This window comes from Coregonus lavaretus (assembly GCF_964263955.1).
Source record: "Coregonus lavaretus genome assembly, contig: HAP1_SCAFFOLD_584, whole genome shotgun sequence".
In the NCBI taxonomy this organism is placed as follows: domain Eukaryota; kingdom Metazoa; phylum Chordata; class Actinopteri; order Salmoniformes; family Salmonidae; genus Coregonus; species Coregonus lavaretus.
Genome location: NW_028165063.1, coordinates 56,739 through 72,500, shown reverse-complemented (window position 1 = coordinate 72,500; position 15,762 = coordinate 56,739). Strand labels below are relative to the sequence as shown.

The window sequence follows — 15,762 nt, the reverse complement described above, 5'->3', positions numbered from 1 at the left end:
TGGGGCTGCAACTGGTGGGTAGACTACAGGTTAGAGAGATGGGGCTGCAACTGGTGGGTAGACTACAGGTTAGAGAGATGGGGCTGCAACTGGTGGGTAGACTACAGGTTAGAGAGATGTGGCTGCAACTGGTGGGTAGACTACAGGTTAGAGAGATGGGGCTGCAACTGCTGGGATTCTCTGAAGCAAAACATTTATTTGTGTGACCTGAACATGTCAGTGGACAATGAAGTACGAAGAAGAGAAAAGGATGAATGCTCCAGGGTCATGTTACTCACAGGAAGTCCTTCAACGCCCACACCAGGCTCTCCTTTCTCCCCTAGGTCTCCTGGTACCCCAGGGACGCCACGCTCACCCTGACAGGGAAGAGAGGGGGGAATAGGGTGCCATTTGAAACTCATTTTGATGACTGTTAAAGGGAATAGGGTGCCATTTGGGATGCAGTCTCAATAAAAGGAGAGTTCACTGGCTTTAACAGGACCTGTGTTTCAGATTCCGCACATCAGTGAATAATATAATAATATATGCCACCTAGCAGACTTTTTACCCAGAGGGACTTACACTACAGCAACTGCAGAGATTGTTAGTATGTGTATGTGATCTAAGGGAATTGAACCCTCAACCTTGGCGTGGCTAGTGCCACACTCTTACCAACTGAGCCACACAGGACCACAAGTGGATGAACTTGGTTCATGTCAGGTATTAGAAGAGCTAGTCATCCTTTAGATGTTTTTTAATGTGACTCATCATAGCCAGAGGATATATCGCTCATCTAGCTAGAGAATAATAACTCCAGATTGTGGTAACCCTGGGTGGTATGTCTCTGTTGTGGCCCTCTTCCCCCACAATAGGGGGCTGCCTGCCTGTTTTGGCCCTGTTCCCCTACCGTAGGGGTTGTTTTTCTACCTTTGGCCCTCGAGATCCTCTGGGTCCAGATGTCATCCCCTCTCCCTGCTGGGAGAAAAGAACAAAGAAAAAACTACATGAGTTTCACAACCCAGACATCATACAGTATAAGTCAGCATTGATGCAAAGATTGGAGGCTAAATATGTTGGATATACAGTTGAAGTCGGAAGTTTACATACACTTAGGTTGGAATCATTGAAACTCATTTTTCAACCACTCCACAAAATATCTTGTTAACAAACTATAGTTTTGGCAAGTCGGTTAGGACATCTACTTTGTGCATGACATAATTAATTTTTCCAATTATTGTTTACAGACTTATAATTCACTGTATCACAATTCCAGTGGGTCAGAAGTTTACATACACTAAGTTGACTGTGCCTTTAAACAGCTTGGAAAATTCCAGAAAATGATGTCATGGCATTATAAGCTTCTGATAGGCTAATTGACATCATTTGAGTCAATTGGAGGTGTACCTGTGGATGTATTTCAAGGCCTACTTTCAAACTCGGTGCCTCTTTGCTTGATATCATGAGAAAATCAAAAGAAATCAGCCAATACTTCAGAAAAAAAATTGTAGACCTCCGCAAGTCTGGTTCATCCTTGGGAGCAATTTTCAAACGCCTGAAGGTACCACATTCATCTGTACAAACAATAGTACGCAAGTATAAACACCATGGGACCACACAGCCGTCATACCGCTCAGGAAGGAGACGCGTTCTGTCTCCTAGAGATGAACGTACTTTGGTGTGAAAAGTGCAAATCAATCCCAGAACAACAGCAAAGGACCTTGTGAAGATGCCGGAGGAAAACAGGTACAAACGTATCTATATCCACAGTAAAAAGAGTCATATATCGACATAACCTGAAAGGCCGCTCAACAAGGAAGAAGACACTTCTCCAAAACCGCCATAAAAAAGCCAGACTACGGTTTGCAACTGCACATGGGGACAAAGATCTTACTTTTTTGAGAAATATCCTCTGGTCTGATGAAACAAAAATAGAACTGTTTGGCCAGAATGACCATCATTATGTTTGGAGGAAAAAGGGGGTTATTGCAAGCCGAAGAACACCATCCCAACCGTGAAGCACGGTGGTGGCAGCATCATGCTGTGGGGGTCCTTTGCTGCAGGAGGGACTGGTGCACTTCATAAAATAGATGGCATCATGAGGAAGGAAAATTATGTGGATATATTGAAGCAACATCTCAAGACATCAGTCAGGAAGTTAAAGCTTGGTCGCAAATGGGTCTTCCAAATGGACAATGACCCCAAGCATACTTCCAAAGTTGTGGCAAAATGGCTTAAGGACAACAAAGTCAAGGTATTGGAGTGGCCATCACAAAGCCCTGACCTCAATCCTATAGAACATTTGTGGGCAGAACTGAAAAAGCGTGTGCGACCAAGGAGGCCTACAAACCTGTCTCAGTTACACCAGCTCTGTCAGGAGGAATGGGCCAAAATTCCCCCAACTTATTGTGGGAAGCTTGTGGAAGGCTACCCGAAGCGTTTGACCCAAGTTAAACAATTTAAAGGCAATGCTACCAAATACTAATTGAGTGTATGTAAACTTCCAACTTCAACTGTAGATAGACCATCTGAAATATACCAAGACACTCTTACCAAGTAGTAGCAGTTAATATATATATATATACACGGGGTACCAGTACTAATGATAACATGTCTATATACACAGGGTACCAGTACTGAGTAATGATAACTTGTATATATACACGGGGTACCAGTACTGAGTAATGATAACTTGTCTATATACACGGGGTACCAGTACTGAGTAATGATAACGTGTATATATACACGGGGTACCAGTACTGAGTAATGATAACTTGTCTATATACACGGGGTACCAGTACTGAGTAATGATAACTTGTCTATATACACAGGGTACCAGTACTGAGTAATGATAACTTGTATATATACACAGGGTACCAGTACTGAGTAATGATAACTTGTCTATATACACGGGGTACCAGTACTAATGATAACTTGTCTATATACACGGGGTACCAGTACTGAGTAACTATAACTTGTCTATATACACGGGGTACCAGTACTGAGTAATGATAACTTGTCTATATACACTGGGTACCAGTACTGAGTAATGATAACTTGTCTATATACACGGGGTACCAGTACTGAGTAATGATAACTTGTCTATATACACGGGGTACCAGTACTGAGTAACTATAACTTGTCTATATACACAGGGTGCCAGTACTGAGTAATGATAACGTGTCTATATACACGGGGTACCAGTACTGAGTAATGATAACTTGTCTATATACACGGGGTACCAGTACTGAGTAATGATAACTTGTCTATATACACGGGGTATCAGTACTGAGTAATGATAACTTGTCTATATACACAGGGTACCAGTACTGAGTAATGATAACTTGTCTATATACACAGGGTACCAGTACTGAGTAATGATAACTTGTCTATATACACTGGGTACCAGTACTGAGTAATGATAACTTGTCTATATACAGTGAGGGAAAAAAGTATTTGATCCCCTGCTGATTTTGTACGTTTGCCCACTGACAAAGAAATGATCAGTCTATAATTTTAATGGTAGGTTTATTTGAACAGTGAGAGACAGAATAATAACAAAAAAATCCAGAAAAACGCATGTCAAAAATGTTATAAATCAATTTGCATTTTAATGAGGGAAATAAGTATTTGACCCCCTCTCAATCAGAACGATTTCTGGCTCCCAGGTGTCTTTTATACAGGTAACGAGCTGAGATTAGGAGCACACTCTTAAAGGGAGTGGTCCTAATCTCAGTTTGTTACCTGTACAAAAGACACCTGTCCACAGAAGCAATCAATCAGATTACAAACTCTCCACCATGGCCAAGACCAAAGAGCTCTCCAAGGATGTCAGGGACAAGATTGTAGACTTACACAAGGCTGGAATGGGCTACAAGACCATCGCCAAGCAGTTTGGTGAGAAGATGACCAGAGTTGGTGCAAATTCGCTAATGGAAGAAACACAAAAGAACTGTCAATCTCCCTCGGCCTGGGGCTCCATGCAAGATCTCACCTCGTGGAGTTGCAATGATCATGAGAACGGTGAGGAATCAGCCCAGAACTACACGGGAGGATCTTGTCAATGATCTCAAGGCAGCTGGGACCATAGTCACCAAGAAAACAATTGGTAACACACTACGCCGTAAAGGACTGAAATCCTGCAGCGCCCGCAAGGTCCCCTTGCTCAAGAAAGCACATATACATGCCCCTCTGAAGTTTGCCAATGAACATCTGAATGATTCAGAGGAGAACTGGGTGAAAGTGTTGTGGTCAGATGAGACCAAAATCGAGCTCTTTGGCATCAACTCAACTCGCCGTGTTTGGAGGAGGAGGAATTGCTGCCTATGACCCCAAGAACACCATCCCCACCGTCAAACATGGAGCTGGAAACATTATGCTTTGGAGGTGTTTTTCTGCTAAGGGGACAGGACAACTTCACCGCATCAAAGGGACGATGGACCGGGCTATGTACCGTCAAATCTTGGGTGAGAACCTCCTTCCCTCAGCCAGGGCATTGAAAATGGGTCGTGGATGGGTATTCCAGCATGACAATGACCCAAAACACACGGCCAAGGCAACAAAGGAGTGGCTCAAGAAGAAGCACATTAAGGTCCTGGAGTGGCCTAGCCAGTCTCCAGACCTTAATCCCATAGAAAATCTGTGGAGGGAGCTGAAGGTTCGAGTTGCCAAACATCAGCCTCGAAACCTTAATGACTTGGAGAAGATCTGCAAAGAGGAGTGGGACAAAATCCCTCCTGAGATATGTGCAAACCTGGTGGCCAACTACAAGAAACGTCTGACCTCTGTGATTGCCAACAAGGGTTTTGCCACCAAGTACTAAGTTCAAATACTTATTTCCCTCATTAAAATGCAAATCAATTCATAAAATTTTTGACATGCGTTTTTCTGGATTTTTTTGTTGTTATTCTGTCTCTCACTGTTCAAATAAACCTACCATTAAAATTATAGACTGATAATTTCTTTGTCAGTGGGCAAACGAACAAAATCAGCAGGGGATCAAATACTTTTTTCCCTCACTGTACACAGGGTACCAGTACTGAGTAATGATAACTTGTCTATATACACGGGGTACCAGTACTGAGTAATGATAACTTGTCTATATACACGGGGTACCAGTACTGAGCGGATGTGGAGGGGTACGAGGTCATTGCGGTAGATATGTACATATATGTAGGACTAAATAATAAAGTAGTCATATCCATGTAGGAAAGTTCAAACAAGCCAAACAATTAATCTACTCTAAATCACACATCAGCAATTCACTTTGAGAACAAGGTGGTGGTTCTCCCGGAAGTACAGCTGCTGCCTGTGTGAGACTTCAATGGGAATATGGAATACACTTCCAACTACACAGGGCAAACAGTGTGAACACTGCATTTCACCACGAGCCTTGTGTTCAATGCTCTCTTACTTTACACACAGAGAAGTCCAGGGGTCTCTCCCTATATAGAGCCCTACGGGTCCTGGTCAAAAGTAGTGCACTATAAACGGAATAGGGTGCCATTCAGGACGCGGTCTTGGTTGGGATCAGGGATACTGTAAGCATTATTTACAGAACACCCCCTTGATGGAAAATTGATTTCTGTGTTCAGCAAGCATTAGTGCTACGACTAAGTCCTGCGTTGCACAATGTAAATCAGCCATCTGAAACTCTGCTTCATGCTAATGCAGCAGTTTAGAAATAAAGCTCCCCCACATTAAGAAGTGTTCAGAGCACATGAGCTTGGAAATAGAAAATAAAGTTGGATGAACTCAAATAACCTGTCATGGGCCTCTCACTCCACCGGGTTACCACCTTTATTTTCTTCCACTCTGCTCACCACTCTCTCTACTCAGCCTAACTAGCTCCACCTGTCCCTGCTCTGCTCTGCTCTAATTACTCTGCCAGCTGCGCTGCATTACCCACTACCTCTCCCAGTATTTAAGGCCCTGTCTTTCAGCTCTCCGGTGTCAGATCGTCTGCAAAGCTCACACCCGGAACCTGTTTGCTCGCGCTTCTGGCTCACCCTGGTTTTGTGACCCCGGACCTGCCTGTTTTTTGGATACTCTTCTGCCTCAGGAGATCCAGACCTGCTTCTGCCATTACGACTCCTGACTACTCTTCAATCCCGGTAACTCTGACCAGCCTTCTGCCTTGCTACTACGTATTTTGGATTTCCCTTGAACTGTACTGCTGCCTGGTTTCATTCCGCCCTGTTGTGTCTGTGTCTCCCCCCCCCAGGACTTCTGGACCACCCACCACCGGCTTCATAGGACGCATCGCTGCCACTGGGGGGGGCACAGACCCAGCGCATTGGACGGGATCCCTGTTACCCCTGGAGCCTTCATTCACTCCCTACTTCCCTTTTCCCTTAAGTTTAATAAACTTTCTGGTGTGACGCAATTGTGGTCCTCTGGTCGTCTGTCTGAACCGTGACAGTACGATCTGACCATTATGGACTCAGCGCACACTTTCCCCGACATGGAAACCGATGAGCATGAGCAGCAGTTCCAGCAGCAGCAACAACAACTCGCCATGATCATTCAACTCCTCACCAACCTTACCCCAGCCAGTCTGCCCACCAGCCCAGCCCCCGAGTTACCTGCCCCGGTCATTGCAGCCGCTGCTCCGGAACCCAAGATTGGAAACCCCGAGCGGTTCAACGGCGATTCAACCCAGGTCCGGCCATTCCTGACTAGCTGCCGACTTCAGTTCTCCTTGCAGCCAAGGACCTTCGCCACGGAGGGGGCTAAAGTTGGGTATGCCATCACTCACCTGACGGGCCGAGCTCGACTCTGGGGAACAGCAGAGTTCGAACGTCAAACCCCCGCATGTGCAACCTTCGACCTGTTTGCTGAGGAGATGCTGAAGGTGTTTGACCTGGATTCACCCACCGCAGAGGCGTCTCGTGAACTGTTCAGTATTCGACAAGGCAGACGTACAGTCGCAGACCATTCCATCGACTTCCGAACCCTGGCTAGACGAAGTTCTTGGAACACACCATCGTTGGTGGACGCGTTCTTCCATAGTTTGGCTGACTATATCAAGGACGAGTTGGTCTCCCATGAACTGCCTTCCACTCTTGATGAAGCCATCGCACTGACTGTCAGGATCGACAGAAGGATACAGACCCGTCGTCGTGAGAGGGGGCGCCAAGGTCCACCTACTACCGGCATTCGGAGAGATCCGACTGGGCTCCTGTCATCTACTGCCACTCACCCAGGTCAGCTTGATCAGTCTGAGCCTATGGAGATTGGGCGAGCCTCCCTCACTCCTGCAGAGCGCCAGCGCCGCTTCACCTCAAACCTCTGCCTCTATTGTGGAGGTGATGGACATCGTGTGGTAACCTGCCCTTTAAAGGGCCGAAGCTCACCGGGCATAGGGGGAGTCCGGTTGAGTTCAATGACCATCCAGTCCTCCGACCGCAAACCCCTGCTGCAAGTTCACCTCCGCCTCTCTGACTCAACTCACACCCTGGCTGCTCTGGTGGATTCTGGCGCCGAAGCCAACATAATGGACATCAAGCTGGCACGCCAACTGGGACTGGAGAACCTCCGTTTGACACCTCCTATTCCTGCCCGGGCACTGGACGGACACTTACTCGGATCGGTCACTCATGTCACGGCCCCGGTCTCGATGGGTCTGTCCGGAAACCATCAAGAAACTATCCAGTTTCACCTGCTCCCCTCTCCAGGCCAACCCCTCATCCTGGGTTACCCATGGCTCCGCCGGCACAACCCTCAGCTCGACTGGGTGACCGGGGTGATCAGGGAGTGGGGAGAGGACTGCCACCGAACCTGCCTGCTTGCTGCCGCACTACCCCCTCGGCCAGTACCTACTAACTCCGCTCCTGACCTCTCCAATGTCCCAGAATGCTACCATGGTCTCAGAGAGGTGTTTAACAAAGCAAGAGCCACATCTCTGCCCCCTCACCGACCGTACGACTGTGCCATCGACCTCCTCCCTGGAACAGCTCCTCCAAGGGGTCGTCTTTATTCGTTGTCTGCTCCTGAAAGAAAGTCCATGGAGGACTACATCAATGGCTCTCTGTCCGCAGGATTAATCCGTTCATCTTCATCTCCTGCTGGTGCTGGCTTCTTCTTTGTGGGGAAGAAGGACGGATCTCTTCGCCCCTGCATCGACTACAGGGGACTCAACGACATCACAGTGAAAAACCGTTACCCTCTGCCTCTGCTCACCTCTGCTTTTGAGTTGCTCCAGGGAGCCACTGTTTTTACCAAGTTGGATCTCAGAAACGCTTACCACCTAGTGCGGATCCGGGAGGGAGATGAATGGAAAACCGCATTCAATACACCAACAGGCCACTACGAGTATCTGGTTATGCCTTTTGGCCTCACCAATGCTCCTGCTGTGTTCCAGGCTCTAGTGAATGATGTACTGCGGGACATGTTAAACAAGTTTGTCTTCGTTTACCTGGATGACATCTTAATCTACTCCAGAAACCTGTCTGAACACACCCGCCATGTCCAGCAAGTCCTTCATCGTCTTCTGGAGAATTCCCTCTACGCCAAGGCAGAGAAATGTGAGTTTCACGTCAAGACAGTGGCCTTCCTGGGGTACATAGTGGCAGAGGGAAGTATCCAAATGGATCCTGCCAAAGTATCAGCAGTCACTTCATGGCCAGTTCCGGAGAACAGAAAGAAGCTGCAACAGTTTCTGGGGTTTGCTAACTTCTATAGGAAGTTTATCCGGAACTACAGTACCGTTGCTGCCCCTCTCACTGCTCTAACCAGCACCAAGCAACCCTTCACCTGGACCCCAGCAGCCGACAAAGCCTTCAGTACCCTCAAGGTGAGGTTCACCTCCGCTCCCATCCTCCAGATGCCTGATGTGGACCGGCAATTCATTGTGGAGGTGGACGCCTCGGATGTGGGAGTTGGTGCTGTGATTTCTCAGTGGGCTGCGGAGGATAGGAAGCTCCATCCCTGTGCCTTTTTCTCACGTCGGTTGTCCCCCTCTGAGTGCAATTACGACATAGGGAACCGTGAGCTGCTGGCTGTGAAGCTTGCCTTGGAGGAGTGGCGTCACTGGCTGGAGGGGTCCACCATTCCATTTCTCGTTTGGACCGATCATAAGAACTTGGAGTACATCCGCACGGCCAAACGGTTGAACTCCAGGCAGTCCCGCTGGGCCCTGTTCTTCACCAGGTTTAATTTCACTCTGTCATACCGGCCTGGATCACGCAACACCAAGCCAGACGCCCTCTCCCGTCAATTCCAGAAGGATGACACCCCCTCCAAGGACCCTGTGTCGATTCTGCCAAGTCCCTGCATCGTTGCAGCTCTGACCTGGGCTGTTGAGGAACAGGTGCTGGAGGCTCTCCGTAACCAGCCAGGTCCCAGCACTTGCCCAGCTGACCGCCTTTTTGTCCCCGAAGACCTGAGGTCCCAGGTCGTTCAGTGGGGACATGACTCCCGCCTAGCTTGTCACCCTGGCTCCACCCGCACTTACAACCTGCTCGCCCAGAGGTTCTGGTGGCCCTCTCTGAGGAAGGATGTACGGGAATTCGTCCAAGCCTGCCCCATCTGCAACCAACACAAGTCGTCCTGCCAGCCCCCAGCCGGATTGCTGCAGCCCCTGCCTGTGCCCAGACGTCCCTGGTCTCACATCGCCCTTGACTTTGTCACGGGGCTGCCCCCTTCAAGTGGCATGACCGTCATTCTCACCATCGTTGACCGTTTCAGCAAGATGGCACACTTCATTCCCCTCCCCAAGCTCCCAACCGCCAAGGAGACCGCCCAGGTGGTCCTGGAACACGTCTTCCGGATCCACGGACTGCCAAAGGATGTAGTTTCTGACCGTGGTCCACAATTCTCCTCCGCTTTTTGGAAGGAGTTCTGTCACCTGCTGGGAGCCACAGTCAGTCTGACTTCCGGATTCCATCCCCAATCCAATGGGCAGTCAGAGCGGGCTAATCAGGAGCTCGAGAAGGCACTGCGATGCATGACTTCACGCAACCCCCACTCCTGGTCGCAGCAATTGACATGGGTGGAGTACGCACACAATTCTCTGACCTGCTCTGCCATCGGTATGTCCCCTTTCCAATGTGTTTATGGATACCAGCCTCCTCTATTTGCCAGCCAGGAGGAGGAGGTTACTTGCCCATCTGCACTTGCTTTTGCCCGTCGATGTCGCCGCACCTGGTCACAAGCCCGAGCCACACTCCTCAGATCCGTTGCCAGCTACACTACCGGGGCCAACCGTCGGAGAATTCCTGCTCCCACCTACCATGTTGGTCAAAGGGTGTGGTTGTCATCGAAGAACCTGCCACTCAGGGTGGAGTCGCAGAAGCTGGCACCTCGGTTCATTGGCCCATTCCCTATCATAAGAGTGATTAGCCCAACTGCTGTCCGGCTCCAACTGCCTAATTCCCTGAGGGTGCACCCCACTTTCCATGTGTCTAAGATTAAGCCCATCCATGAGAGTCCGCTGGTCCCTGCTGCGCCTGGTCCTCCTCCTCCACGGCTCGTCGATGGTGGTCTGGTTTACACCGTCCGCCGCCTGCTTCGGTCCAGACGGAGGGGTAGGGGTCTCCAGTACCTCATTGACTGGGAGGGCTATGGACCTGAGGAAAGGACCTGGGTGCCAGCTAGTCGGATTGTGGATAGGACTCTCATCACCGCTTTCCACCAACGGCATCCTGATCAACCTGCAATCCGTAGGGGCCGCCCCAGAGGGGTCCCTAACCGTCCGGCCCGCTCGGCTTCCTGTCCTGTGCCTGATCCTGTCTCGGGACCTGTCCCATCTCCCGACCACGGCCCTCCGGCTTCCTCCGAGGATGAGGACGTTCACTCGGACCGTTCGGAGGAGTTCTAGCCCTCCTCCGGCTCCCCTCCTCCCGCCCGGCGTGGTGTTGCTCTTGGGACTTCTGGGGCCGTCCCTTGGGGGGGGGGTTCTGTCATGGGCCTCTCACTCCACCGGGTTACCACCTTTATTTTCTTCCACTCTGCTCACCACTCTCTCTACTCAGCCTAACTAGCTCCACCTGTCCCTGCTCTGCTCTGCTCTAATTACTCTGCCAGCTGCGCTGCATTACCCACTACCTCTCCCAGTATTTAAGGCCCTGTCTTTCAGCTCTCCGGTGTCAGATCGTCTGCAAAGCTCACACCCGGAACCTGTTTGCTCGCGCTTCTGGCTCACCCTGGTTTTGTGACCCCGGACCTGCCTGTTTTTTGGATACTCTTCTGCCTCAGGAGATCCAGACCTGCTTCTGCCATTACGACTCCTGACTACTCTTCAATCCCGGTAACTCTGACCAGCCTTCTGCCTTGCTACTACGTATTTTGGATTTCCCTTGAACTGTACTGCTGCCTGGTTTCATTCCGCCCTGTTGTGTCTGTGTCTCCCCCCCCCAGGACTTCTGGACCACCCACCACCGGCTTCATAGGACGCATCGCTGCCACTGGGGGGGGCACAGACCCAGCGCATTGGACGGGATCCCTGTTACCCCTGGAGCCTTCATTCACTCCCTACTTCCCTTTTCCCTTAAGTTTAATAAACTTTCTGGTGTGACGCAATTGTGGTCCTCTGGTCGTCTGTCTGAACCGTGACATAACCTGTGTTTTTCTGGTTTTACTTCCCCGAGGGTGCAGTGGTGTTTCATTTGAATTGGCATTGAATTCAATATGTAAATAAGTTGAAATGCGCCAATAAAGAATGGTTTAAAAATCGAACCCCCCCCCCCCCCTCTCTCTCTCTCTCTCTCTCTCTGTCTCTCTCTCTCTCTCTCTCTCTCTCTCTCTCTCTCTCTCTCTCTCTCTCTCTCGTTCTCTTAACCTCTCTCTCCTCTCCTTAGGGGATGGTGTATGCTATGACCACTTCATGCTCTGCTGTGGCACCCAGACCATACAGTAAAGATCTCTGGGATATCTCGGAGGCGTGAACCATGGGCGTCCAGCTGGTCTGACCACCATTATCATATTTCTCAGCATGGTTTATTGCAGCAATTTAAAAAAAATAGAAATATGTTTGCTGTGTTTTTGCATGTACATTGATTGATTAATTAATCTTATACTACACAAAGATGAATAACATAAATGTTTCTAAACTAATCCAATCTGTTAGTTGGACTTATTGCACCTGTTACTGTTTAGATGGTTTCGGTAGTCTTATTTATGATTCTGTTTAACCCTGCCAGTCATTCTGAATCCATGTTGTTGTGAGTGAAGAAAAGTTCAAATTGCTGGATAACCCCACTCTGGCTGGATTCCAAAAGGAATTAAACATCCCTTTGCAAGCCAGCATGTGTCCAAAACACAGCAAAGGCTGGTCATCAGCAAAACACAGTGAAGGCTGGTCATCAGCAAAACACAGTGAAGGCTGGTCACCAGCAAAACACAGTGAAGGCTGGTCATCAGCAAAACATAGTCATCAGCAAAACACAGTGAAGGCTGGTCATCAGCAAAACACAGTGAAGGCTGGTCATCAGCAAAACACAGTCATCAGCAAAACACAGTGAAGGCTGGTCACCAGCAAAAGGCAGCGAAGGCTGGTCACCAGCAAAACGCAGTGAAGGCTGGTCATCAGCAAAATGCAGTAAAGGCTGGTCACCAGCAAAACGCAGTGAAGGCTGGACACCAGCAAAACACAGTGAAGGCTGGTCACCAGCAAAACGCAGTGAAGGCTGGTCACCAGCAAAACACAGTGAAGGCTGGTCACCAGCAAAACACAGTGAAGGCTGGTCGTCAGCAAAACACAGTCATCAGCAAAACACAGTGAAGGCTGGTCACCAGCAAAACGCAGTGAAGGCTGGTCACCAGCAAAACACAGTGAAGGCTGGTCACCAGCAAAATGCAGTGAAGGCTGGTCATCAGAAAAACAGAGTGAAGGCTGGTCATCAGAAAAACACAGTGAAGGCTGGTCGTCAGTAAAACACAGTGAAGGCTGGTCGTCAGTACAACACCCATCCCTCTATCCTTCCCTCTCTACATCCTTCCATCTTTCCCTCTCTCCATCCCTCCATCCCTGCCCTCCTCCATACTTGTTTACCTACTCACTATCTCAGAGCCATACCTCTCCCTGACACTATTAGCATCTCAACATCTCTCTTATTACTCTGCTCTACCAAACACATTAGCTCTTAATGTGTGTGTGTGTGTGTGTGTGTGTGTGTGTGTGTGTTTGTGTGCGCTTCGACCTAATGAGTAGTTCCGCTGTCATGCTTAATGTTCAGTTTAGCTCCTTCCATGTACAAACAAACATGATTGCCCTAGCCCAACCTGAGACAAACATGATTGCCCTAGCCCAACCTGAGAGCTGGCACCCTATTCCCTACATAGTGCACTACTTTAGACCAGGGCTTTGGAACACCTTAGGGAACCGGGTGGCATTTGGCACTCATACCTATACTGCTAGTTCCAAGACTGTAAACCCTGCCCATATGGCACTCCAGGCAGGCTGGAGCAAACTCTCCAAAAATATGAATGATTTCAAATAGTATTTGAACCCAGGTCTGAAACACAGTCAAGTCAACCAAGACGTCTTGGCTGTGAAGCTCTGCTACTAACTGGTACTGCAGGTGCTGTGTATGTACAGGTAACTAGCTGGTACTGCAGGTGCTGTGTATGTACAGGTAACTAACTGGTACTGCAGGTGCTGTGTATGTACAGGTAACTAGCTGGTACTGCAGGTGCTGTGTATGTACAGGTAACTAACTGGTACTGCAGGTGCTGTGTATGTACAGGTAACTAACTGGTACTGCAGGTGCTGTGTATGTACAGGTAACTAACTGGTACTGCAGGTGCTGTGTATGTACAGGTAACTAACTGGTACTGCAGGTGCTGTGTATGTACAGGTAACTAGCTGGTACTGCAGGTGCTGTGTATGTACAGGTAACTAACTGGTACTGCAGGTGCTGTGTATGTACAGGTAACTAACTGGTACTGCAGGTGCTGTGTATGTACAGGTAACTAGCTGGTACTGCAGGTGCTGTGTATGTACAGGTAACTGCCAAAATGCAGGAAACACTTGAGTAAATGAGTGGGTGCTTCCATAAAGGTGTGGTTCCTGAGTTAATTAGGCAATTAACATCCCATCATGCTTAGGGTCATGTATAGAAATGCCCAGTTGCCCATTATTTTGGCTACCATGGCTAGAAGAGATCTCAGTGACCTTGAAAGTGGGGTCTCAAAGGATTTTTTTAAAAAGCGTGTGTGTGTGTGTGTGTGTGTGTCAGTCACCAGTTCTCAACCCAGTTGAACACTTATGGGAGATTCTGGAGCGGCGTTTTACACCACCATCAACAAAAGACCAAATTATGGAATTTCTCGTGGAAGAATGGTGTCGGATCCCTCCAAAAGAGTTTCAGACACTTGTAGAATCTATGCCAAGGCACATTGAAGCTGTTCTGGCTCGTGGTGACCCAACACCCTATTAAGACACTTTATGTTGGGGTTTCCTTTATTTTGGCAGTTACCTGTATGTAATGAACACTTCTGAATGCAAAGCCGGGTCCGCAAAATAGTGTGCTGACAGCTTTAAGCCTCAGAATGGGGGTGGATAGGACATTACCGTGGCTGGTGTTAATGAATGGTGGATTACTTAATAGCATTGCATCTGCATGATGTCAAGGCTGTGCTACGAGAGGCACTCTTTCTCTCAGTCAACATGTTTGCTGCTGTCGTCGCAGCTGTTCCTAGCTGATCTACTACTCTGTGTGTGCGTGTGTGTGTGTGTGTGTTTGTATGTGTGTGTTTGTATGTGTCTGTTCGTGTGTGTGTGTGTGTGCGTAAGTGCATGTCCAGTGATGACTGAATACCATGCACTGAATTCCACAGTGATATACTAATCTACTGTGTGTGTGTGTGTGTGTGTGTGTGTGTGTGTGTGTGTGTCTGTTCGTGTGTGTGTGTGTGTGCGTAAGTGCATGTCCAGTGATGACTGAATACCATGCACTTAATTCCAAAGTGATATACTAATCTACTGTGTGTGTGTGTGTGTGTGTGTGTGTGTGTGTGTGTGTGTGTGTGTGTGTGTGTGTGTGTGTGTGTGTGTGTGTGTGTTGTGTGTGTGTGTGTGTGTGTGTGTGTGTGTGTGTGTGTGTGTGTGTGTGTGTGTGTGTGTGTGTGTGTGTGTGTGTGTGTGTGTGTGTGTGTGTGTGTGTGTGTGTGTGTTTGTGTGTGTGTGTGTGTGTGTGTGTTTGTGTGTGTGTGTGTGTGTGTGTGTGTGTGTTCGTGTGTGTTTTGAGCGTGTCACTTGTCTCCGTGCTGCACTGTTTATTGCCGCTTGGCTACCTGCCAAACTTGACGGTTTTTACTTTTTTTAAACCCGTTTAATCTGTCTTCATTTAACACATTTTACCAACATCGTAGTTCTTTTTTATATGTTTCACTCGCTCTACTTTTTTCATTCAAGTTTTTGTCCCCGGACGCTTTATCTGGACATGGTTCTACAGGACCTCCACCAGCCGAAGCTAAGTAGTAACATTAACACAATGCCATCTAATTGCAGTCATGGACTCATAATATACAGGAGAACTATCGCCTTATGGTGAGGATAGCCGTGCTGCAAGCCCAGCTTCAGATGCAATCGTTAGGCAAGGGCAATGTAAGTGTAGGAAAGGATGAAACAGCGTCTGCGCCACCAGTAAGTACAGATAGTAGTATAAATCTCCTCGCACAGTCCCCGCAGCCGGACAATTTTCTCAAGGCTTCTGGAAAGAAATGCTGTCGGCATGCTCAACTGGTGTCGCTCATTCAGCCGACAGAAACTTTCAACCGGTTCTCCCCATTAAGCAACGAGTCGGAGTCAGAGGCCGAGCCTTCTCGGGTCTCTCCTCCACCCGT

At 48.6% G+C, this 15,762-nt stretch overlaps 1 protein-coding gene across 1 annotated transcript in view; it reads right to left on the bottom strand.

Annotated features, from left to right (window-relative positions):
* The window catches only part of LOC311116323 (uncharacterized protein), a gene marked incomplete at both ends in the record, with an annotated part of 123,716 nt that overhangs the window by 69,617 nt on the left and 38,337 nt on the right, over positions 1-15,762 (bottom strand). The window contains 2 exons of the mRNA XM_084191417.1: positions 279-356; positions 907-951. Coding sequence (XP_084047543.1) covers positions 279-356; positions 907-951 — 123 coding nt within the window. The remainder of the gene's footprint in view (positions 1-278; positions 357-906; positions 952-15,762) is intronic.